Source organism: Bombina bombina, chromosome 5 (genome assembly GCF_027579735.1).
Source record: "Bombina bombina isolate aBomBom1 chromosome 5, aBomBom1.pri, whole genome shotgun sequence".
NCBI lineage: Eukaryota > Metazoa > Chordata > Amphibia > Anura > Bombinatoridae > Bombina > Bombina bombina.
The window spans coordinates 94,935,657-94,960,195 of NC_069503.1; the positions used below are offsets into that span (position 1 = coordinate 94,935,657).

General features: G+C 45.6%; 1 protein-coding gene across 1 annotated transcript in view; it reads left to right on the forward strand.

The window, feature by feature from the left end:
• The window catches only part of LOC128661351 (zinc finger protein 585A), a 1,234,370-nt gene that overhangs the window by 574,514 nt on the left and 635,317 nt on the right, over positions 1-24,539 (forward strand). The window contains exons 6-7 of the mRNA XM_053715615.1: positions 7,372-7,479; positions 17,633-17,740. Of these exons, the coding sequence (XP_053571590.1) occupies positions 7,372-7,479; positions 17,633-17,740 (216 nt within the window). The remainder of the gene's footprint in view (positions 1-7,371; positions 7,480-17,632; positions 17,741-24,539) is intronic.

Consider the following 24,539-nt stretch of genomic DNA (forward strand, 5'->3'; position numbering starts at 1 on the left):
CAAACGGCTAAAGAAAAGGCAGAGTTCCGCATTGCTCAACTGCAGGAGACCAGATCTCATAGATCCACATCAACTAAGCTCACTGCACGTTCTTCTAGATCCTCTCACTCCAGAAGTTTAACATTAAGCGACAAGCTAATAGAGGCCCGTGCTGATGCAGAATCAAAAAAAGTGCAAAACTCCTTTATCAGAAGGGAAGCAGAAATGGAAGCCCAAAGCAAAGCACAAAGGGCTGCCCAGCAAGCAGAAATGGCTGCCCAGCAAGCAAAGGTGGATTCCCAAATAAAGGTTCTGCAAATGGAAAAGGAAGAAGCAGCAGCCCTAGCAAGGCTGAAAGTCCTTGAACAAGCAATGGGAGAAAGTACTAATTCAGATTGCCATATCCCAGCAGATCTGGAAGACCCAGTTGAACGCACTAGTAAATAAGTGCTAAAGCATAATATTTGCAACGATACAGAGTCATCTCCTGTGCCTACTACTAACACCATCGTTCTCAATCTCAACACAGAGACCTCTCAGCACCAAATGCCTGAGCCTCTTCAAATCCACAACACAAGTGCATCTAAGCAGCAAATCGCATCACCTCCCGCTGACAATAAGGTGACTTCCAGTGACAAGCCGCAGCTCAAGCCACAGCTAGCAGAAGCCTTAGAGACTACACCACAGTTGAATGCTCTTGCAACATCATTTTATCCTGGTAAACTTCACCCTTCTTCACCAAAGAACTTTCACACCCAAGGGGTTCCTCAAGTTACTTTGGCACCAAAGAGTGAGAGATCAGACTTGACTGACTTTGCCAGATACATGATACGCCGTGAGCTCATTAAAACAAGCCTCTCAAGGTTTGATGACTGTCCAGAGAGCTACAGGGCCTGGAGATCAACCTTCAAGGCTGCTACCGCTGATCTCGACCTTACAACCAAGGAGGAACTTGATTTGCTCATAAAGTGGCTGGGGCCGGAATCTGCAGATCGTGTTAAAAGACTGAGAACAGTACATGTTGACCACCCAGATGCAGGCCTTGTTGCTGCATGGGCAAGACTTGAGCAAGCCTATGGTAGCTCTGAAGCCATAGAAAGCGCTCTTTTTCAAGAGACTGCAAAACTTCCCAAAAATAGGAAACAAAGACTATCGCAAGCTCCAAGAATTAAGTGACCTCCTCATGGAGCTAGAGTTGGCAAAGACAGACCCACGTCTACCTGGACTAAGCTTTCTGGACACTGCTCATGGTGTCCTGTGTGGTCTAAACTGCCATATAACCTGCAAGAGAAATGGGCACAACAGGGCTCAAGATACAAAAGAGACTATAACATATCCTTTCCTCCATTTTCATACTTTTGCAGGTACATCAGCGATCAAGCCTGGATGAGAAACGATCCCAGCTTCAGCTTCTGCGAACCCAACTTGCCTGCTTCATCATCCTTACCAACATCATCAAGGTATGATAACACGGCAGCTAAACGTAGAGACTTTAATAGAGCAATATCTGTTAAAAGGACAGACATCTCATCACCCGTATCCACTCCTGCAAACCAGAGTGACTCGGGCGAGAGAATAGTGCCCTATTCACAGGAAGCCTCACCCTCTTAAGAAATGTTATGGGCAAAGACTTTACAAGAGCGCAGGGAGATTCTCCAGAAACTTGGAGTATGCTATAGGTGTTGTGCTTCTTATGGTCACTTTGCTAAAGACTGTAAAGATGTTATAAAGTGCACAGAATGCAGTAGTGACAGACACGTTACAGCTATGCATCCTACTCCACTTCCAGACAACCCACAGCAGCTAACTGACTCCACCCCTGTCTCAATTCATGGCGGGGAGCAACAAAGTCGTGCTCCAGTCTCAGCGAGTGTTTCCTCTGCATGCACAGAAGTCTGTGGAGAAGGCTTAGACTACAAATGCTGTGCCAAGGTATGTCTAGTCAAGATTTACCCACAGGATCAACCTGAGAAAGTTGCTAGGATGTATGCTATAATAGATGAACAGAGCAACAGATCCCTGGTTAAGCCTAAATTCTTTGAGATCTTCGGCATAGAGGGTCATGCAACACCGTATACTCTCAGAACCTGCTCTGGTCGTGTAGAGGCCTTTGGCAGAAGGGCCAATGGATTCATGGTCTCTCATATCAAAGGAAACGAAGGCATACCCCTACCAACATTAGTCGAGTGTGACCAGATACCAGGCGAAAGGGAAGAGATTCCTACTCCAGAGGTTGCCTATCACCATCCTCACTTTAGGCACCTTGTTGATGAGATTCCGGCAATGGACATGAATGCTGAAATCTTGGTCCTGCTAGGAAGAGACATTCTCAGAGTACATAAAGTACGCGAGCAGTGCAATGGACCTGACAATGCCCCTTATGCACAAAGACTTGATCTAGGCTGGGTGATAGTGTGCGATGTAAGCTTAAATAGTATGCGTCCGTCATCTGAGATCCACTCCTTCAAAACTTACATATTAGAAAATGGACGTGCATCCCACTTCAAACAGTGCTCTCGCCATCATGAAGTAAGGGAGAAGCCTCCTGACATCATCCAAATACCTGATGTTACTCCTATCCTTTGTGATGACAATCCGGGTACCACAGTGTTTTGTACTACAAGTGATGACAACAAAATAGCCTTGTCAGTTGAAGACAGGAAATCATCTAAGCCCAAACAATGGCATTATGTTCCATCTGAAATTAATCCTGCAGATCATGCCACCAGGCCAGTGTCTGCAAGTGTCTTTGCAAATTCTTCTTGCTTAACAGGCCCTGAATTCCTGCTGGATCATCCAGAAGAAACCACAGCTGATGTCTTCAGTCTTCTAGAACCTGACAACGATCCAGAGATTCGTCCTGAAGTAAAAACCCTTGTCACCAGAACTGAACAAAGACTTGTCTTGGGCTGTCAACGCTTTGAACGTTTCTCCAAGTGGACAAGGCTTGTACGTACCATTGCAAGGTTAGTCCACATTGCACACTGCTTTCACACAAAGCCCACAGATGCTCACTGTCAAGATTTGCACGTGTGCCAAAGGTTTCTTTCTGCAAAGGATATTGCTGAAAGTGAACTGTTCATAATACACAGTGTACAACAGGATATCTTTGGCTCAGAAAGTAAATGTATCCGTGACAAGAGGGGCATTCCAAAAAACAGTCCTATAGCTAACCTGAACCCATTCTTAGACAATGATCATTCCGAGCCAGCTCCACCACTTCAAAAACTCCAAGAGTGCTGGTACCTGCCTTTCTTCGTAGTGTATCATCCACATAAGCCAAAACAAATCAGGGTAGTGTTCGACTCCGGTGGCCAAGCAAATAGCAAACGATGGGCAGTGCTGTTCACTTGCATGAGTGTACGTGCAGTACACATTGAAGTAATAGAATATATGGATGCCTCAAGTTTCATAAATGCTCTAAGGCGATTCCTTGCCATCAGAGGACCAGTCAAAACATTAAGATCTGACTGTGGAACTAATTTCGTTGGAGCCTGTCGAGAGCTACATCTCAACTCTAGGCCAATTCAAGACCTTTTAGATGAAAAGGGCTGTACATGGATTTTCAATCCTTCTCATTCTTCCCATATGGGTGGCTCCTGGGAGAGAATGATAGGCATCACACGTAAAATACTGGACTCCATGCTTATGGACTTGAAATCCACAAGACTCACCCATGAGATTCTAACCACCTTCCTGCCAGAAGCATCTGCCATAATCAATTCAAGACCACTTGTTCCAGTTTCTGTAGATCCAGAGGCCCCAACTCTCCTCTCTCCAGCTACTCTCCTTACCCAGAAGCTTGGGTCTGTTCCTGTTCCCCCTGGAGACTTTAAAACAGGAAATCTGTGCTACAATCAGTGGAAGCGAGTACAACACCTTGCCAACTGCTTCTGGAATCGTTGGAAGATGGAGTATCTCTCTACTCTGCAAGGACGCAGGAAATGGCAGAGTCTGAACCCTAACATCAAGGTTGGAGATCTTGTTTTCCTCAAGGACCAGCAAGCTGAAAGAATCGAATGGCCCATGGGACTGATTATAAAGAGCATTCCTAGTGATGATGGAAAGGTGCGTAAGGTGGAGGTGAAAGTTGCAAGACCAGGGACTATAAAAACTTTCATCAGACCGATCACGGAACTTATCTTGCTCTTGCCCTTTGGAGACTGAACTTACTTATGTATGCTGTTGGATTCTTCCTGTGACTTCAAGAAGGAAGTATCTTGAACTTTAATTGACACAACTTGAAGTTTATATTATAGTAGTTGCATTATATGTATGTTCTCCTTATATCTTTCAGGTCTTAAAGACATTTCTGCAAATTACATTGTTATGCATAACTTCCGTTATGATTTAAATAGTGACATTTATTATGCCAGACGGGGAGTGTGCTGCCTCAATGAGGCATATAATATTACATAGCCTCTGTTATGTTCATGTTGTTATAGTTAAGAAATCATATATTTTTATGCCATTGTTTTCTAGGCTTCCCTGTGTTTGTTCTGTACTGCCATCTAGCGACCCTTTTTGGTAATGCTCCTGCTTTCTAGAATGTCTTACCCCTGACCTTATTATGCATTTCCTTTTTGTGTATTGCTCCGCCCTTGTAGTTTTATGATGTTTTCCTGTGTCATGGCCACAGCTAACAGGCCTCATGTAACAAGCACTCATGTTAATACATTGCAAGCTACGATCAGTATCATCTTTTGACCGCAAAATACTTTAACCATTCATTCATCTGCTGTATTTTATTATCTGCTGTAACCTGATATTCAGAATAAAGCAACTTTGTGGATGAACAAGGTATTGGTGAGTTCAGCTATCTGACAAGGATTGTCTGCAGTGATTGTATCTTCTTATACAGGCCAGGCATAGAGGTCTCAGCAAGGGATAGATCATTATTACAACTATCTGAGTCAGAATAACAATCAATCAATCAATATATATATATATATATATATATATATATATATGCAGCCACCAATCAACAGCTAGAATCTAGGTTCTCTGTTGCTCCTGAGCTTGCTTAGATAAACCTTTCATCAAAGGATAACAAGAGAAAGAAGCACATTAAATAATAGAAGTAAATTGGAAACATTTTAAAATTGTATTCTCTATCTGAATCATGAAAGAAACAGTACTGCTGAACGGCATTGGAGAAAATCACGGAGTTCAGCTGATTTTCTTCATTACAAATTCATCTTGAACTCCTACTATTCTGCCCTTAATCTCCACAAGCAACACTACTTCTCTACTCTTATCTCTAATCTTTCTTCAAACCCAAAACGTCTGTTCTCCACTTTCAATACTCTCCTCCGCCCTCCCCCACTTCCTAATACAACTTCTCTGTCAGCTCAAGACTTTGCCAGTCACTTCATTAACAAAATTGACTTCATCAAACATGAAATCAGCTCTCATCATAATTCCATTCTCTCCCCCCCTCAAATACTCTCACTCAACCACAACCCTCATAACCTGAAACTTAGTTCATTCTCCCCTGTTACTGAGGAAGAAGTTTCGGCACTTATACTGCGCTCTCACCTCACTACCTGTCCCCTTGACCCTATCCCCTCACAGCTACTCCCCTCCCTCTCTGCTACCCTTACCCCTATACTAACACACATTTTCAACCTCTCCCTCAGCACTGGTACATTTCCCTCATTGATGAAACATGCACTGGTCACACCTATCCTCAAAAAACCTTCCCTTGATCCTACCTCCCCATCCAACTACCGCCCTATTTCCCTCCTCCCTCTTGCCTCAAAGCTTCTCGAAAAACTAGTATATGCACGTCTATCCCATTTCCTTACGTTAAACTCCCTTCTTGACCCACTGCAATCTGGATGTCGTCCATATCACTCCACAGAGACAGCTATTGTTAAGGTCACCAACGACCTACTTACAGCAAAATCAAAAGGCCACTTCTCTCTGCTTATCCTCCTTGATCTTTCCGCAGCCTTTGACACTGTCGACCACCCTCTTTTGCTCCAAACCCTCCAATCCTTCGGCATCTGTGACACAGCCCTTTGGTGGCCCTCTTCCTACCTATCAAACTGTACCTTCAGTGTAGCCTTCTCTGGGGCCTCCTCTGCCCCGTCACCACTTTCTGTCGAAGTACCGCAAGGCTCTGTCCTCGGTCCCCTTCTCTTCTCAATCTATACATCATCACTAGGCTCCCTAATTAAGTCCCACGGTTTCCAATATCATTTGTATGCTGATGACACCCAAATCTACTTCTCTGCACCAAACCTATCTCCTTCCTTGCTAACCCGTGTCACTAACTGTCTTTCTCACATCTCTTCCTGGATGTCCTCCCACTACCTCAAGCTAAATCTCTCCAAAACTGAGCTCCTCATTTTCCCCCCTTCTTCCAAAATCTCCACCCCCAATATCTCTATAACTGTCGACAACTCCATCATTACCCCTACCCCGCATGCCCGATGTCTCGGGGTCACATTTGACTCAGATCTTTCCTTCACTCCTCACATTCAGTCCTTGGCTAAAGCCTGCCGCTTCCACCTTAAAAACATCTCCAAAATTAGACACTTCCTTACACAAGACACAATTAAGATTTTAATCCACTCTCTCATTCTTTCCCGCCTTGATTACTGCAACTCTGTCCTCTCTGGTCTCCCCACCTGCCGCCTAGCTCCCTTACATCCATATTGAATGCCTTTGCCAGACTTATCTTCCTTACACGTCGCTATTGATCTGCTGCTCATCTCTGCCAATCCCTTCACTGGTTTCCTCTTGCCTCTAGGATCAAACACAAAATTCTCACTCTGACATACAAAGCTGCTCCACCCTATATCTCAGACCTTGTCTCCAGATACTCTCCCTCCAGTCCCCTTCGCTCTGCTCATGACCTCCTACTCTCCTCCTCTCTGGTTACCTCATTGCACTCCCGTTTACAGGACTTCTCCAGACTGGCTCCCATCTTGTAGAGCTCTCTTCCTCGCCCCACAAGACTCTCCCCTAGTTTTGAAAGCTTCAAGCGCTCCCAAAAGAATCTACTGTTCAAGGATGCATACAACCTATGCTAACCTTACTTTATACCAGTTCCACTCCTCCATTGCTATCCCCTGAACCCCCTTAGCATGTAAGCCTAAGAGTTCAGCTGTTTGTAGATCACCTTCTTAAGAGTGGATAACAACAGTGCAACTCTTGGCAGGGCCCTCTACCCATTTGATCCCTTTAATTGTTTTGTTGTACTCCCCTTTGTTTATAGCGCTGCAGAATCTGTTGGCGCTCTACAAATAACCGATAATAATAAAACATTTTGGGTTTCATGTCCCTTTAAATTACACTGTTTTTCACATTTTGTTTTAAACTAACTTTTAAAAAGATACCATGTAAAGAGTGATTGATTTATTTCTATTACTGTATTTTCCCCAGCTGTAAACGATGATAACATTTTATGTAACACGGAACAAACAGAGGCTCAGTGGCTAGCAAATATGCCAGAAGCTACAAAGCAGGAAATATGTGACAATATAAATACAGGTAGGTGTACTAGTGTGACGAGTGTCTGAGGGATACAGGGCACAGGTGAGTGTATGTGTGTGATGTGTCTGAGGGATACAGGTTACAGGTGAGTGTATGTGTGTGATGTGTCTGAGGGATACAGGGCACAGGTGAGTGTACGTGTGTGATGTGTCTGAGGGATACAGGGTACAGGTGAGTGTATGTGTGTGATGTGTCTGAGGGATACAGGCTACAGGTGAGTGTACGTGTGTGATGTGTCTGAGGGATACAGGCTACAGGTGAGTGTATGTGTGTGATGTGTCTGAGGGATACAGGGTACAGGTGAGTGTATGTGTGTGATGTGTCTGAGGGATACAGGCCACAGGTGAGTGTATGTGTGTGATGTGACTGAGGGATACAGGGCACAGGTGAGTGTAGGTGTGTGATGTGTCTGAGGGATACAGGGTACAGGTGAGTACGTGTGTGATGTGTGTCTGAGGGATACAGGGCACAGGTGAGTGTATGTGTGTGATGTGTCTGAGGGATACAGGGCACAGGTGAGTGTAGGTGTGTGATGTGTCTGAGGGATACAGGGCACAGGTGAGTACGTGTGTGATGTGTCTGAGGGATACAGGGCACAGGTGAGTGTATGTGTGTGATGTGTCTGAGGGATACAGGGCACAGGTGAGTGTACGTGTGTGATGTGTCTGAGGGATACAGGCTACAGGTGAGTGTATGTGTGATGTGTGTCTGAGGGCTACAGGGTACAGGTGAGCGTACGTGTGTGATGTGTGTCTGAGGGATACAGGGTACAGGTGAATGTATGTGTGTGATGTGTCTGAGGGATACAGGGCACAGGTGAGTGTACCTGTGTGATGTGTGTCTGAGGGATACAGGGCACAGGTGAGTGTATGTGTGTGATGTGTCTGAGGGATACAGGTACAGGTGAGTTGTGTGTGATGTGTCTGAGGGATACAGGGCACAGGTGAGTGTACGTGTGTGATGTGTGTCTGAGGGATACAGGGTACAGGTGAGTGTATGTGTCTGAGGGATACAGGGTACAGGTGAGTGTATGTGTGTGATATGTCTGAGGGATACAGGGTACAGGTGAGTGTATGTGTGTGATGTGTCTGAGGGATACAGGGTACAGGTGAGTGTATGTGTGTGATGTGTCTGAGGGATACAGGGTACAGGTGAGTGTATGTGTGTGATGTGTCTGAGGGATACAGGGCACAGGTGAGTGTATGTGTGTGATGTGTCTGATGGATACAGGGCACAGGTGAGTGTATGTGTGTAATGTGTCTGAGGGATACAGGGCACAGGTGTGTGTACGTGTGTGATGTGTCTAAGGGATACAGGGCACAGGTGAGTGTATGTGTGTGATGTGTTTGAGGGATACAGGGCACAGGTGAGTGTATGTGTGTAATGTGTCTGAGGGATACAGGGCACAGGTGAGTTTATGTGTCTGATGTGTCTGAGGGATACAGGGCACAGGTGACTGTACGTGTGTGATGTGTCTGAGGGATACAGGGCACAGGTGAGTATACGTGTGTGATGTGTCTAAGGGATACAGGGTACAGGTGAGTGTATGTGTGTGATGTATCTGAGGGATACAGGGCACAGGTGAGTGTATATATGTGATGTGTCTGAGGGATACAGGGAAAAGGTGAGTGAATGTATGTGATGTGTCTGAGGGATACAGGGCACAGGTGAGTGTACAGCTGAGTGTATGTGTGATGTATCTGAGGGATACAGGGTACAGGTGAGTGTATGTGTGTGATGTGTCTAAGGGATACAGGGTACAGGTGAGTGTATGTGTGTGATGTGTCTGAGGGGTGCAGGGCAGAGGTGAATGTATTTGTGTGATGTGTCTGTGGAATACAGGGCACAGGTGAGTGTATGTGTGTGATGTGTCTGAGGGATACAGGGTACAGGTGAGTATATGTGTGTGATGTGTCTGAGGGATACAGGTTACAGGTGAGTATATGTGTGTGATGTGTCTGAGGGATACAGGGCACAGGTGAGTGTACGTGTGTGATGTGTCTGAGGGATACAGGTGAGTGTAGGTATGTGATGTGTCTGAGGGATACAGGCTACAGGTGAGTATATGTGTGTGATGTGTCTGAGGGATACAGGGTACAGGTGAGTATATGTGTGTGATGTGTCTGAGGGATACAGGGCACAGGTGAGTGTATGTGTGTGATGTGTCTGAGAGATGCAGGGCACAGGTGAGTGTATGTATGTGATGTGTCTGAGGGATACAGGCTACAGGTGAGTGTATGTATGTGATGTGTCTGAGGTAAAAAGGGCACAGGTGAGTGTATGTATGTGATGTGTCTGAGGGATACAGGACACAGGTGACTGTAGACTGTATGTATGTGATGTGTCTGAGGGATACAGGGCACAGGTGAGTGTATGTACGTGATGTGTCTGAGGGATACAGGGCACAGGTGAGTGTATGTATGTGATGTGTCTGAGGGATACAGGACACAGGTGAGTGTATGTGATGTGTCTGAGGTATACAGGGCACAGGTGAGTGTATGTGTGTGATGTGTCTGAGGGATACAGGCTACAGGTGAGTGTATGTGTGTGATGTGTCTGAGGGATACAGGCTACAGGTGAGTGTATGTATGTGATGTGTCTGAGGGATACAGGACACAGCTGACTGTAGACTGTATGTATGTTATGTGTCTGAGGGATACAGGGCACAGGTGAGTGTACGTGTGTGATGTGTCTGAGGTATACAGGGCACAGGTGAGTGTATGTGTGTGATGTGTCTGAGGGATACAGGCTACAGGTGAGTGTATGTGTGTGATGTGTCTGAGGGATACAGGCTACAGGTGAGTGTATGTATGTGATGTGTCTGAGGGATACAGGACACAGCTGACTGTAGACTGTATGTATGTGATGTGTCTGAGGGATACAGGGCACAGGTGAGTGTACGTGTGTGATGTGTCTGAGGTATACAGGGCACAGGTGAGTGTATGTGTGTGATGTGTCTGAGGGATACAGGGCACAGGTGAGTGTACGTGTGTGATGTGTCTGAGGGATGCAGGCTACAGGTGAGTGTACGTGTGTGATGTGTCTGAGGGATGCAGGTTACAGGTGAGTATACGTGTGTGATGTGTCTGAGGGATACAGGCTACATGTGAGTGTATGTGTGTGACATGTCTGAGGGATACAGGGCACAGGTGAGTGTATGTAGGTGATGTGTCTGAGGGATACAGGGCACAGGTGAGTGTATGTGTGTGATGTGTCTGAGGGATACAGGCTACAGGTGAGTGTATGTATGTGATGTGTCTGAGGGATACAGGACACAGGTGAGTGTACGTGTGTGATGTGTCTGAGGTATACAGGGCACAGGTGAGTGTATGTGTGTGATGTGTCTGAGGGATACAGGGCACAGGTGAGTGTATGTGTGTGATGTGTGTCTGAGGGATACAGGGTACAGGTGAGTGTATGTGTGTGATGTGTTTGGGGAATACAGAGCATAGGTGAGTGCACATGTGTGATGTGTCTGAGGGATACAGGGCACAGGTGAGTGTATGTGTGTGATGTGTGTCTGAGGGATACAGGGTACAGGTGAGTGTATGTGTGTGATGTGTTTGGGGAATACAGAGCATAGGTGAGTGCACATGTGTGATGTGTCTGATGGATACAGGGCACAGGTGAGTGTATGTGTGTGATGTGTGTCTGAGGGATACAGGCTACAGGTGAGTGTACGTGTGTGATGTGTCTGAGGGATACAGGCTACAGGTGAGTGTACGTGTGTGACGTGTGTCTGAGGGATACAGGCTACAGGTGAGTGTACGTGTGTGATGTGTCTGAGGGATACAGGCTACAGGTGAGTGTATGTGTGTGATGTGTCTGAGGGATACACGGCACAGGTGAATGTACTGTGTGTGATGTGTCTAAGGGATACATGGTACAGGTGAGTGTACGTGTGTGATGTGTGAATGAGGGATACAGGGCAATGGTGAGTGTACGTGTGCGATGTGTCTGAGGGATACACGGCACAGGTGAATGTACTGTGTGTGATGTGTCTAAGGGATACATGGTACAGGTGAGTGTATGTGTGTGATGTGTCTGAGGGATACAGGGCACAGGTGAGTGTATGTGTGTGATGTGTCTGAGGGATACAGGGCACAGGTGAGTGTATGTGTGTGATGTGTCTGAGGGATACAGGGCACAGGTGAGTGTATGTATGTGATGTGTCTGAGGGATACAGGCTACAGGTGAGTGTATGTATGTGATGTGTCTGAGGTAAAAGGGCACAGGTGAGTGTATGTATGTGATGTGTCTGAGGTATACAGGGCACAGGTGAGTGTATGTGTGTGATGTGTCTGAGGGATACAGGCTACAGGTGAGTGTATGTGTGTGATGTGTCTGAGGGATACAGGCTACAGGTGAGTGTATGTATGTGATGTGTCTGAGGGATACAGGACACAGCTGACTGTAGACTGTATGTATGTGATGTGTCTGAGGGATACAGGACACAGGTGACTGTAGACTGTATGTATGTGATGTGTCTGAGGGATACAGGGCACAGGTGAGTGTACGTGTGTGATGTGTCTGAGGTATACAGGGCACAGGTGAGTGTATGTGTGTGATGTGTCTGAGGGATACAGGGCACAGGTGAGTGTACGTGTGTGATGTGTCTGAGGGATGCAGGCTACAGGTGAGTGTACGTGTGTGATGTGTCTGAGGGATGCAGGCTACAGGTGAGTATACGTGTGTGTTGTGTGTCTGAGGGATACAGGGTACAGGTGAGTGTATGTGTGTGATGTGTTTGGGGAATACAGAGCATAGGTGAGTGCACATGTGTGATGTGTCTGATGGATACAGGGCACAGGTGAGTGTACGTGTGTGACGTGTGTCTGAGGGATACAGGCTACATGTGAGTGTATGTGTGTGACATGTCTGAGGGATACAGGGCACAGGTGAGTGTATGTGTGTGATGTGTGTCTGAGGGATACAGGCTACAGGTGAGTGTACGTGTGTGATGTGTCTGAGGGATACAGGCTACAGGTGAGTGTACGTGTGTGACGTGTGTCTGAGGGATACAGGCTACAGGTGAGTGTACGTGTGTGATGTGTCTGAGGGATACAGGGCACAGGTGAGTGTATGTGTGTGATGTGTGTCTGAGGGATACAGGCTACATGTGAGTGTATGTGTGTGACATGTCTGAGGGATACAGGGCACAGGTGAGTGTATGTAGGTGATGTGTCTGAGGGATACAGGGTACAGGTGAGTGTATGTGTGTGATGTGTGTCTGAGGGATACAGGCTACAGGTGAGTGTATGTGTGTGATGTGTGAATGAGGGATACAGGGCAATGGTGAGTGTACGTGTGCGATGTGTCTGAGGGATACACGGCACAGGTGAATGTACTGTGTGTGATGTGTCTAAGGGATACAGGGCACAGGTGAGTGTATGTGTGTGATGTGTCTGAGGGATACAGGGTACAGGTGAGCGTATGTGTGTGATGTGTCTGAGGGATACAGAGCACAGGTGAGTATATGTATGTGATGTGTCTGAGGGATACATGGTACAGGTGAGTGTTTGTGTGTGATGTGTCTGAGGGATACAGGGCACAGGTGAGTGTATGTGTGTGATGTGTCTGAGGGATACAGGGTACAGGTAAGTGTATGTATGTGATGTGTCTGAGGGATACAGGGTACAGGTGAGTGTTTGTATGTGATGTGTCTGAGGGATGCAGGGCACAGGTGAGTGTACGTGTGTGATGTGTCTGAGGGATACAGGGTACAGGTGAGCGTATGTGTGTGATGTGTCTGAGGGATACAGGGTACAGGTGAGTGTATGTGTGTGATGTGTCTGAGGGATACAGGGTACAGGTGAGTGTATGTGTGTGATGTGTCTGAGGGATACAGTGTACAGCTGAGTGTACGTGTGTGATGTGTCTGAGGGATACAGGGCACAGGTGAGTGTATGTGTGTGATGTGTCTGAGGGATACAGGGTACAGGTGAGTGTATGTGTGTGATGTGTCTGAGGGATACAGGGCATATACATACATGCTCATATACACATATTTACACACACAGTTATACACCTACATACGTACATACATGTGTGTCTGAGGGATACAGGGCACAGGTGAGTGTATGTGTTTTATATGTCTTTGGGATACAGGGCACAGGTGAGTGTATGTATGTGATGTGTCTGAGGGATACAGGGCACAGGTGAGTGTATGTGTGTGATGTGTCTGAGGGATACAGGGTACAGGTGAGTGTTTGTGTGTAATATGTCTGAGGGATGCAGGGTACAGGTGAGTGTATGTGTATGATGTGTCTGAGGGATACAGACTACAGGTGAGTGTATGTATGTGATGTGTCTGAGGGATAAAGGGCACAGGTGAGTGTATATGTGTTATGCGTCTGAGGGATACAGGGCACAGGGGAGTGAATGTGTGTGATGTGTCTGAGGATACAGGCTACAGGTGAGTGTATGTATGTGATGTGTCTGAGGGATACAGGGCTACAGGTGAGTGTATGTGTGTGATGTGTCTGAGGGATACAGGCTACAGGTGAGTGTATGTGTGTGATGTGTCTGAGGGATACAGGGCACAGGTGAGTGTACGTGTGTGATGTGTCTGAGGGATACTGGGCACAGGTGAGTATACATGTGTGATGTGTCTGATGGATTCAGGGCACAGGTGAGTGTATGTGTGTGATGTGTCTGTGGGATACATGGCACAGGTAAGTGTATGTGTGTGATGTGTCTGAGGGATACAGGGCACAGGTGAGTGTAAGTGTGTGATGTGTCTGAGGGATACAGGGCACAGGTGAGTGTATGTGTGTGATGTGTCTGAGGGTTACAGGGCACAGGTGAGTGTACGTGTGTGATGTGTCTGAGGGATACAGTGTACAGGTGAATGTATGTGTGTAATGTGTATGAGGGATGCAGGGCACAGGTGAGTGTACGTGTGTGATGTGTCTAAGGGATACAGGGTACAGGTGAGTGTATGTGTGTGATGTGTATGAGGGATGCAGGGCACAGGTGAGTGTACATGTGTGATGTGTCTGAGGGATACAGGGTACAGGTGAGTGTATGTGTGTGATGTGTCTGAGGGATTCAGGGTACAGGTGAGTGTATGTGTGTGATGTGTCTGAGGGATACAGGGTACAGGTGAGTGTGTGTCATGTGTCTGAGGGATACAGGGCACAGGTGAGTGTATGTGTGTGATTTGTCTGAGGGATACAGGGTACAGGTGAGTGTTTGTGTGTAATATGTCTGAGGGATGCAGGCTACAGGTGAGTGTATGTGTATGATGTGTCTGAGGGATACAGGCTACAGGTGAGTGTATGTGCCTGATGTGTCTGAGGGATGTAGGGCACAGGTGAGTGTATGTGTGTGATATATCTGAGGGATGCAGGGTACAGGTGAGTGTATGTGTGTGATGTGTCTGAGGGATACAGGGTACAGGTGAGTGTATGTGTGTGATGTGTCTGAGGGATACAGGGTACAGGTGAGTGTATGTGTGTGATGTGTCTGAGGGATACAGGGCACAGGTGAGTGTATGTGTGTGATGTGTCTGAGGGATACAGGGTACAGGTGAGTGTATGTGTGTGATATGTCTGAGGGATACAGGGTACAGGTGAGTGTTTGTGTGTAATATGTCTGAGGGATACAGGGTACAGGTGAGTGTATGTGTGATGTGTCTGAGGGATACAGGGTACAGGTGAGTTTATGTGTGTGATGTGTCTGAGGGATACAGGGTACAAGTAGCAGTAGATGGTACACTAAGCGCCTGCCTCAAAAGACCCTGGCTTTGGATATTGACTCCTAGTAGTCAATAAAATTAATAGATAGATAGAACTTGAAACCAAAGCACCTGAAAGGCTAGGTCTAAACGAATGGATTAAACCAGTGAGCTTTAAAATGATAAAATTACACTTTAATTTCTTACAGACATGGATCCATGTTACAGACATATATAGTATATATAAAAACAACATAAAAATTCTCAAAACAATATAAAATTCACAGCTGATTCTCTTTCAGGTGACTGGTATAGACCTATCTATACTGGTGTCACAGTGTCTCTGGATGGGATAATCCCCTTTCTAGGTGGGATTAGCCTTGATGATAACTAAAATGTTGTTAGCTTTCTTGCTAAAAATTTCCACCAATTATAAAATTGTGAGTGGTGCAAAAAGTAAAACTAGGTGCTTAAAGAAACTATAGGGTTTCAATTACTTCTGTGTAACCAACTAAATAAATAATGGTCAAGTGGTGATGCCAGAATAAAAAAGATAATATGGTGTAAAATTCAATAGATACTTGTTTTACAATTTTCTTTGTTTTATCAACAAATGTGAATCTTCAAACAAAAATAAAAATGTCACTATAAACAAAAAAACAGTCCTCCAAAAGATAGTGTTAAATCCAAATTGCAGTGTTCACTCCATACAATAAAAAGTTGTGGTGGAAAAAGACAAAATTGAAAAAAATCAGTGGCCACTGTTAAATAAAAACACAACAAGTAGAAAGTGTTCCTAATAAATCCTGTGAAGAAAAATTGCCTGCAACCTTAGCAGTACCGGACAGTGGTGGTATATCAAAATCTCATCAGGTGCCCGGCCAACCCAAATCTCACCTAAAGTACAGGGTACAGGTGAGTGTACGTGTGTGATGTGTCTGAGGGATACAGGGTACAAGTGAGTGTATGTATGTTATGTGTCTGAGGGATACAGGCTACAGGTGAGTGTACGTGTGTGATGTGTCTGAGGGATACAGGGCACAGGTGAGTGTATGTGTGTGATGTGTCTGAGGGATACATGGTGCAGGTGAGTGTATGTGTGTGATGTGTCTGATGGATACAGGGTACAGGTGAGTGTGTGTCATGTGTCTAAGGGATACAGGGCACAGGTGAGTGTAGGTGTGTGATGTGTCTGATGGATACAGGGTACAGGCGAGTGTGTGTCATGTGTCTGATGGATACAGGGTACAGGTGAGTGTGTGTCATGTGTCTGAGGGATACAGGGCACAGGTGAGTGTATGTGTGTGATGTGTCTGAGGAATACAGGGCACAGGTGAGTGTAGGTGTGTGATGTGTCTGATGGATACAGGGTCCAGGTGAGTGTATGTGTGTGATGTGTCTGAGGGTTACAGGGCACAGGTGAGTACGTGTGTGATGTGTCTGAGGGATACAGGGTACAGGTGAGTGTATGTGTGTGATGTGTCTGAGGGATACAGGGTACAGGTGAGTGTATGTGTGTGATGTGTCTGATGGATACAGGGTACAGGTGAGTATGTGTGTGATGTGTCTGAGGGATACAGGGTACAGGTGAGTGTACGTTTGTGATTTGTCTGAGAGATACAGGGCACAGGTGAGTGTATGTGATGTGTCTGAGGGATACAGGGCACAGGTGAGTGTATGTATGTGATGTGTCTGAGAGTTACAGGGCAGAGGTGAGTGAATGTAAGTGACTTAGGGTTAGGTTTAGAGGTTTATAACTTTAGTATAGTGGCGGCGACTTTGGGGGCGGCAGATTAGGGGTTAATAAGTGTAGGTAGGTTGCGGCGACATTGGGGGCAGCAGATTAGGTGTTAATAACATTATGTAGGTGTCAGCGATGTTGGGGGCAACAGATTAGGGGTTAATAAGTATAATGTAGGTGTCTGCGATGTCGGGGGCGGCAGATTAGGGGTTTATAAGTATAATGTTGGGGTAGGCAGATTAGGGGTGTTTAGACTCTGGGTTTATGTTAGTATGTTATGTGTAAACATATCTTTTGTTTCCTTATAGGAATCAATGGGGCTGGGTTACGGAGCTTTACGCTCTTGTATTGCAGGTGTTAGGCTTTTTTTTTAGCCGTCTCTCCCCATTGATGTCTATGGGGAAATCGTGCACAAGCACGTAAAACCAGCTTACCGCAGCGCTGGTATTGGAGTGCAGTATGGAGCTCAATTTTGCTCTACGCTCACTTCTTGCCTGCTAATGCCGGGTTTATGAAAACCTGTAATAGCAGTGCTGTAGGGAGGTGAGTGGTGACAATAACTTGCAAGTTAGTACCGAGCTGCTCATAGCGCAAAACTCGTAATCTAGCCGATAGCCTCAGGTCTATTTAACTTAAATTACACTGATTTTCACATTTTGTTTTAAACTAACTTTTAAAAAGATACCATGTAAAGAGTGATTGATTTATTTCTATTACTGTTTTTTCCCCAGGTGTAAACGATGATAACATTTTATGTAAAACGGAACAAACAGAGGCTCAGTGGCTAGCAAATATGTCAGAAGCTGCAAAGCAGGAAATATGTGACAATATAAATACAGGTGAGTGTACTAGTGTGACGTGTGTCTGAGGGATACAGGCTACAGGTGAGTGTATGTGTGTGATGTGTCTGAGGGATACAGGGTACAGGTGAGTGTACTGTGTGTGATGTGTGTCTGAGGGATACAGGCTACAGGTGAGTGTATGTGTGTGATGTGTCTGAGGGATACAGGCTACAGGTGAGTGTATGTGTGTGATGTGTGTCTGAGGGATACAGGCTACAGGTGAGTGTACGTGTGTGATGTGTGTCTGAGGGATACAGGCTACAGGTGAGTGTATGTGTGTGACGTGTGTCTGAGGGATACAGGCTACAGGTGAGTGTAATAGTGTGACGTGTGTCTGAGGGATACAGGCTACAGGTGAGTGCATGTGTGTGACGTGTTTCTGAGGGATTCAGGGCACAGGTGAGTGTACGTGTGTGATGTGTCTGAGGGATACAGGGCACAGGTTAGTGTATGTGTGTGATGTGTGTCTGAGGGATACAGGGTACAGGTTAGTGTATGTGTGTGATGTGTGTCTGAGGGATACAGGGTACAGGTGAATGTATGTGTGTGACGTGTGTCTGAGGGATACAGGCTACAGGTGAGCGTATGTGTGCGATGTGTCAGGGATACAGGCTACAGGTGAGTGTATGTGTGTGATGTGTCAGGGATACAGGGCACAGGTAAGTGTATGTGTGATGTGTCTGAGGGATACAGGGCACAGGTGAGTGTATGTGTGTGATGTGTGTCTGAGGGATACAGGGCACAGGTGAGTGTACTAGTGTGATGTGTGTCTGAGGGATACAGGCTACAGGTTAGTGTATGTGTGTGATGTGTGTCTGAGGGATACAGGATACAGGTTAGTGTATGTGTGTGATGTGTGTCTGAGGGATACAGGATACAGGTTAGTGTATGTGTGTGATGTGTCTGAGGGATATAGGGCACAGGTGAGTGTATGTATGTGATGTGTCTGAGGGATACAGGGCACAGGTGAGTGTATGTGTGTCTGAGGGATACAGGCTACAGGTTAGTGTATGTGTGTGATGTGTGTCTGAGGGATACAGGGCACAGGTGAGTGTATGTGTGTGATGTATTTGAGGGATACAGGCTACAGGTGAGTGTATGTGTGTGATGTGTGTCTGAGGGATACAGGGCACAGGTGAGTATATGTGTGACGTGTGTCTGAGGGATACAGGGCACAGGTGAGTGTTATGAGTGTGACGTGTCTGAGGGATACAGGGCACAAGTGAGTGTACATGTGTGATGTGTTTGAGGGATACAGGGCACAGGTGAGTGTAAGTGTGTGGTGTGTCTGAGGGATACAGGGCACAGGTGAGTGTATGTGTGTGATGTGTCTGAGGGATACAGGGCACAGGTGAGTGTACGTGTGTAATATGTATGTGTGTGATGTGTCTGAGGGATGCAGGCTACAGGTGAGTATACATGTGTGACGTGTTTCTGAGGGATACAGGCTACAGGTGAGTGTACGTGTGTGATGTGTCTGAGGGATACAGGGCACAGTTGACTGTGTGTGTGACGTGTCTGAGGGATACAAGGTAGCGATGAGTTTGTGTGTGATGTGTCTGAGAGATACAGGGTACAGGTGAGTGTACGTGTGTGATGTGTCTGAGGAATACAGGGCACAGGTGAGTGTAGGTGTGTTATGTGTCTTATGGATACAGGGTACAGGTTAGTGTACATGTGTGATTTGGCTGAAGGATACAGGGCACAGGTGAGTGTATGTGTGTGATGTGTCTGAGGGATACAGGGTACAGGTGAGTGTACATGTGTGATTTGTCTGAAGGATACAGGGCACAACTGAGTGAATGTATTTGATGTGTCTGAGGGTTACAGGGCAGAGGTGAGTGATTGTAAGTGACTTAGGGTTAGGTTTAGGGTTTATAAATTTAGTATTGTGGCGGCGACGTTGGGGGGCTGAATATTAGGGGTTAATAAGTGTAGGTAGGTTGCGGCGACATTGAGGGCGGCAGATTAATGGTTAATAACATTATGTTGGTGTCAGCAATGTTGGGGGCAGCAGATTAGGGGTTAATAAGTATTATGTAGGTGTCGTTGGCAGCAGATTAGGGGTTAATAAGTATAATGTAGGCGTCGGCGATGTCGGGGGCGGCAGATTAGGGGTGTTTAGACTCAGGGTTTATGTTAGGGTGTTAGGTGTAAACATAACTTTCTCTTGTTAAGTGTACCCAGTCCACGGATCATCCATTACTTGTGGGATATTCTCCTTCCCAACAGGAAGTTGCAAGAGGATCACCCACAGCAGAGCTGCTATATAGCTCCTCCCCTCACTGCCATATCCAGTCATTCTCTTGCAACTCTCAACTAAGATGGAGGTCGTAAGAGGACTGTGGTGTTTTATACTTAGTTTATTTCTTCAATCAAAAGTTTGTTATTTTTAAATGGTACCGGAGTGTACTGTTTATCTCAGGCAGTATTTAGAAGAAGAATCTGCCTGCGTTTTCTATGATCTTAGCAGAAGTAACTAAGATCCTTTGCTGTTCTCATATATTCTGAGGAGTGAGGTAACTTCAGAGGGGGGATAGCGTGCAGGTTTTCCTGTAATAAGGTATGTGCAGTTAAAATATTTTTCTAGGGATGGAATTTGCTAGAAAATGCAGCTGATACTGAAGTAATGTAAGTAAAGCCTTAAATGCAGTAATAGCGACTGGTATCAGGCTTATTAATAGAGATACATACTCTTATAAAAGTGTATTTTAAAACGTTTGCTGGCATGTTTAATCGTTTTTTACATATGTTTGGTGATAAAACTTATTGGGGCCTAGTTTTTTCCACATGGCTGGCTTGAATTTCTCCAACATAGGTGTGTCCGGTCCACGGCGTCATCCTTACTTGTGGGATATTCTCTTCCCCAACAGGAAATGGCAAAGAGCCCAGCAAAGCTGGTCACATGATCCCTCCTAGGCTCCGCCTTCCCCAGTCATTCTCTTTGCCGTTGTACAGGCAACATCTCCACGGAGATGGCTTAGAGTTTTTTGGTGTTTAACTGTAGTTTTTATTATTCAATCAAGAGTTTGTTATTTTAAAATAGTGCTGGTATGTACTATTTACTCTGAAACAGAAAAGAGATGAAGATTTCTGTTTGTAAGAGGAAAATGATTTTAGCAACCGTTACTAAAATCGATGGCTGTTTCCACACAGGACTGTTGAGAGGAATTAACTTCAGTTGGGGGAAACAGTGAGCAGACTTTTGCTGCTTGAGGTATGACACATTTCTAACAAGACGATGTAATGCTGGAAGCTGTCATTTTCCCTATGGGATCCGGTAAGCCATTTTTATTACATAAGAAAAAAAAGGGCTTCACAAGGGCTTTTAAGACTGTAGACATTTTCTGGGCTAAAACGATTGATATATAAGCATATTTTAATACTTCATAGCTTTGAGGAATTATTTTATTCTTGGGAATTATGTAAAATAACCGGCAGGCACTGTATTGGACACCTTATTCTCTAGGGGCTTTCCCTAATCATAGGCAGAGCCTCATTTTCGCGCCTCTATTGCGCACTTGTTTTTGGGAAGCATGACATGCAGATGCATGTGTGAGGAGCTCTGATACATAGAAAAGACTTTCTGAAGGCGTCATTTGGTATCGTATTCCCCTTTGGGCTTGGTTGGGTCTCAGCAAAGCAGATACCAGGGACTGTAAAGGGGTTAAATATAAAAACGGCTCCGGTTCCGTTATTTTAAGAGTTTCAAATTTGGTGTGCAATACTTTTAAGGCTTTAAGACACTGTGGTGAAATTTTGGTGAATTTTGAACAATTCCTTCATACTTTTTCACATATTCAGTAATAAAGTGTGTTCAGTTTAAAATTTAAAGTGACAGTAACGGTTTTATTTTAAAACGTTTTTTGTACTTTGTTATCAAGTTTATGCCTGTTTAACATGTCTGAACTACCAGATAGACTGTGTTCTGTATGTGGGGAAGCCAAGGTTCCTTCTCATTTAAATAGATGTGATTTATGTGACACAAAATTTAGAGAAAATGATGCCCAAGATGATTCCTCAAGTGAGGGGAGTAAGCATGGTACTGCATCATCCCCTCCTTCGTCTACACCAGTCTTGCCCACACAGGAGGCCCCTAGTACATCTAGTGCGCCAATACTCCTTACTATGCAACAATTAACGGCTGTAATGGATAATTCTATCAAAAACATTTTAGCCAAAATGCCCACTTATCAGCGAAAGCGCGACTGCTCTGTTTTAGACAATACTTAAGAGCATGAGGACGCTGATGATATTGGTTCTGAAGTGCCCCTACACCAGTCTGAGGGGGCCAGGGAGGTTTTGTCTGAGGGAGAAATTTCAGATTCAGGGAAAATTTCTCAACAAGCTGAACCTGATGTGATTACATTCAAATTTAAATTGGAACATCTCCGCGCCCTGCTTAAGGAGGTGTTATCTACTCTGGATGATTGTGAGAATTTGGTCATTCCAGAGAAATTATGTAAAATGGACAAGTTCCTAGAGGTCCCGGGGCCCCCCCGAAGCTTTTCCTATACCCAAGCGGGTGGCGGACATTGTAAACAAAGAATGGGAAAGGCCCGGCATACCTTTCCTCCCTCCCCCTATATTTAAGAAATTGTTTCCTATGGTCGACCCCAGAAAGGACTTATGGCAGACAGTCCCCAAGGTCGAGGGGGCGGTTTCTACTCTAAACAAACGCACCACTATACCCATAGAAGATAGTTGTGCTTTCAAAGATCCTATGGATAAAAAATTAGAGGGTTTGCTTAAAAAGATGTTTGTTCAGCAAGGTTACCTTCTACAACCAATTTCATGCATTGTTCCTGTCACTACAGCAGTGTGTTTCTGGTTCGATGAACTAGAAAAGGTGCTCAATAAAGATTCTTCTTATGAGGAGATTTTAAACAGAATTCATGCTCTCAAATTGGCTAACTCTTTCACCCTAGACGCCACTTTGCAATTGGCTAGATTAGCGGCGAAAAATTCTGGGTTTGCTATTGTGGCGCGCAGAGCGCTTTGGCTAAAATCTTGGTCAGCGGATGCGTCTTCCAAGAACAAATTGCTTAACATTCCTTTCAAGGGGAAAACGCTGTTTGGCCCTGACTTGAAAGAGATTATTTCTGATATCACTGGGGGCAAGGGCCACGCCCTTCCTCAGGATAGGTGTTTCAAGGCCAAAAATAAACCTAATTTTCGTCCCTTTCGCAGAAACGGACCAGCCCCAAGTGCTACGTCCTCTAAGCAAGAGGGTAATACTTCTCAAGCCAAGCCAGCCTGGAGGCCAATGCAAGGCTGGAACAAAGGTAAGCAGGCCAAGAAACCTGCCACTGCTACCAAGACAGCATGAGATGTTGGCCCCCGATCCGGGACCGGATCTGGTGGGGGGCAGACTCTCTCTCTTCGCTCAGGCTTGGGCAAGAGATGTTCTGGATCCTTGGGCGCTGGAAATAGTCTCCCAAGGTTATCTTCTGGAATTCAAGGGGCTTCCCCCAAGGGGGAGGTTCCACAGGTCTCAATTGTCTTCAGACCACATAAAAAAACAGGCATTCTTACATTGTGTAGAAGACCTGTTAAAAATGGGAGTGATTCATCCTGTTCCATTAGGAGAACAAGGGATGGGGTTCTACTCCAATCTGTTCGTAGTTCCCAAAAAAGAGGGAACATTCAGACCAATCTTAGATCTCAAGATCCTAAACAAGTTTCTCAAGGTTCCATCGTTCAAAATGGAAACCATTCGAACAATTCTTCCTTCCATCCAGGAAGGTCAATTCATGACCACGGTGGATTTAAAGGATGCGTATCTACATATTCCTATCCACAAGGAACATCATCGGTTCCTAAGGTTCGCATTTCTGGACAAGCATTACCAGTTTGTGGCACTTCCGTTCGGATTAGCCACTGCTCCAAGAATTTTCACAAAGGTACTAGGGTCCCTTCTAGCGGTGCTAAGACCAAGGGGCATTGCAGTAGTACCTTACTTGGACGACATTCTGATTCAAGCGTCGTCCCTTCCACAAGCAAAGGCTCACACAGACATTGTCCTGGCCTTTCTCAGATCTCACGGGTGGAAAGTGAACGTAGAAAAAAGTTCTCTATCTCCGTCAACAAGGGTTCCCTTCTTGGGAACAATAATAGACTCCTTAGAAATGAGGATTTTTCTGACAGAGGCCAGAAAATCAAAACTTCTAAACTCTTGTCAAATACTTCATTCTGTTCCTCTTCCTTCCATAGCGCAGTGCATGGAAGTAATAGGTTTGATGGTAGCGGCAATGGACATAGTTCCTTTTGCGCGAATTCATCTAAGACCATTACAACTGTGCATGCTCAGTCAGTGGAATGGGGATTATACAGACTTGTCTCCGACGATACAAGTAGATCAGAGGACCAGAGATTCACTCCGTTGGTGGCTGTCCCTGGACAACCTGTCACAGGGGATGAGCTTCCGCAGACCAGAGTGGGTCATTGTCACGACCGACGCCAGTCTGGTGGGCTGGGGCGCGGTCTGGGGACCCCTGAAAGCTCAGGGTCTTTGGTCTCGGGAAGAATCTCTTCTCCCCATAAATATTCTGGAACTGAGAGCGATATTCAATGCTCTCAAGGCTTGGCCTCAGCTAGCAAAGGCCAAATTCATACGGTTTCAATCAGACAACATGACGACTGTTGCGTACATCAACCATCAGGGGGGAACAAGGAGTTCCCTGGCGATGGAAGAAGTGACCAAAATCATTCAATGGGCGGAGACTCACTCCTGCCACTTGTCTGCAATCCACATCCCAGGAGTGGAAAATTGGGAAGCGGATTTTCTGAGTCGTCA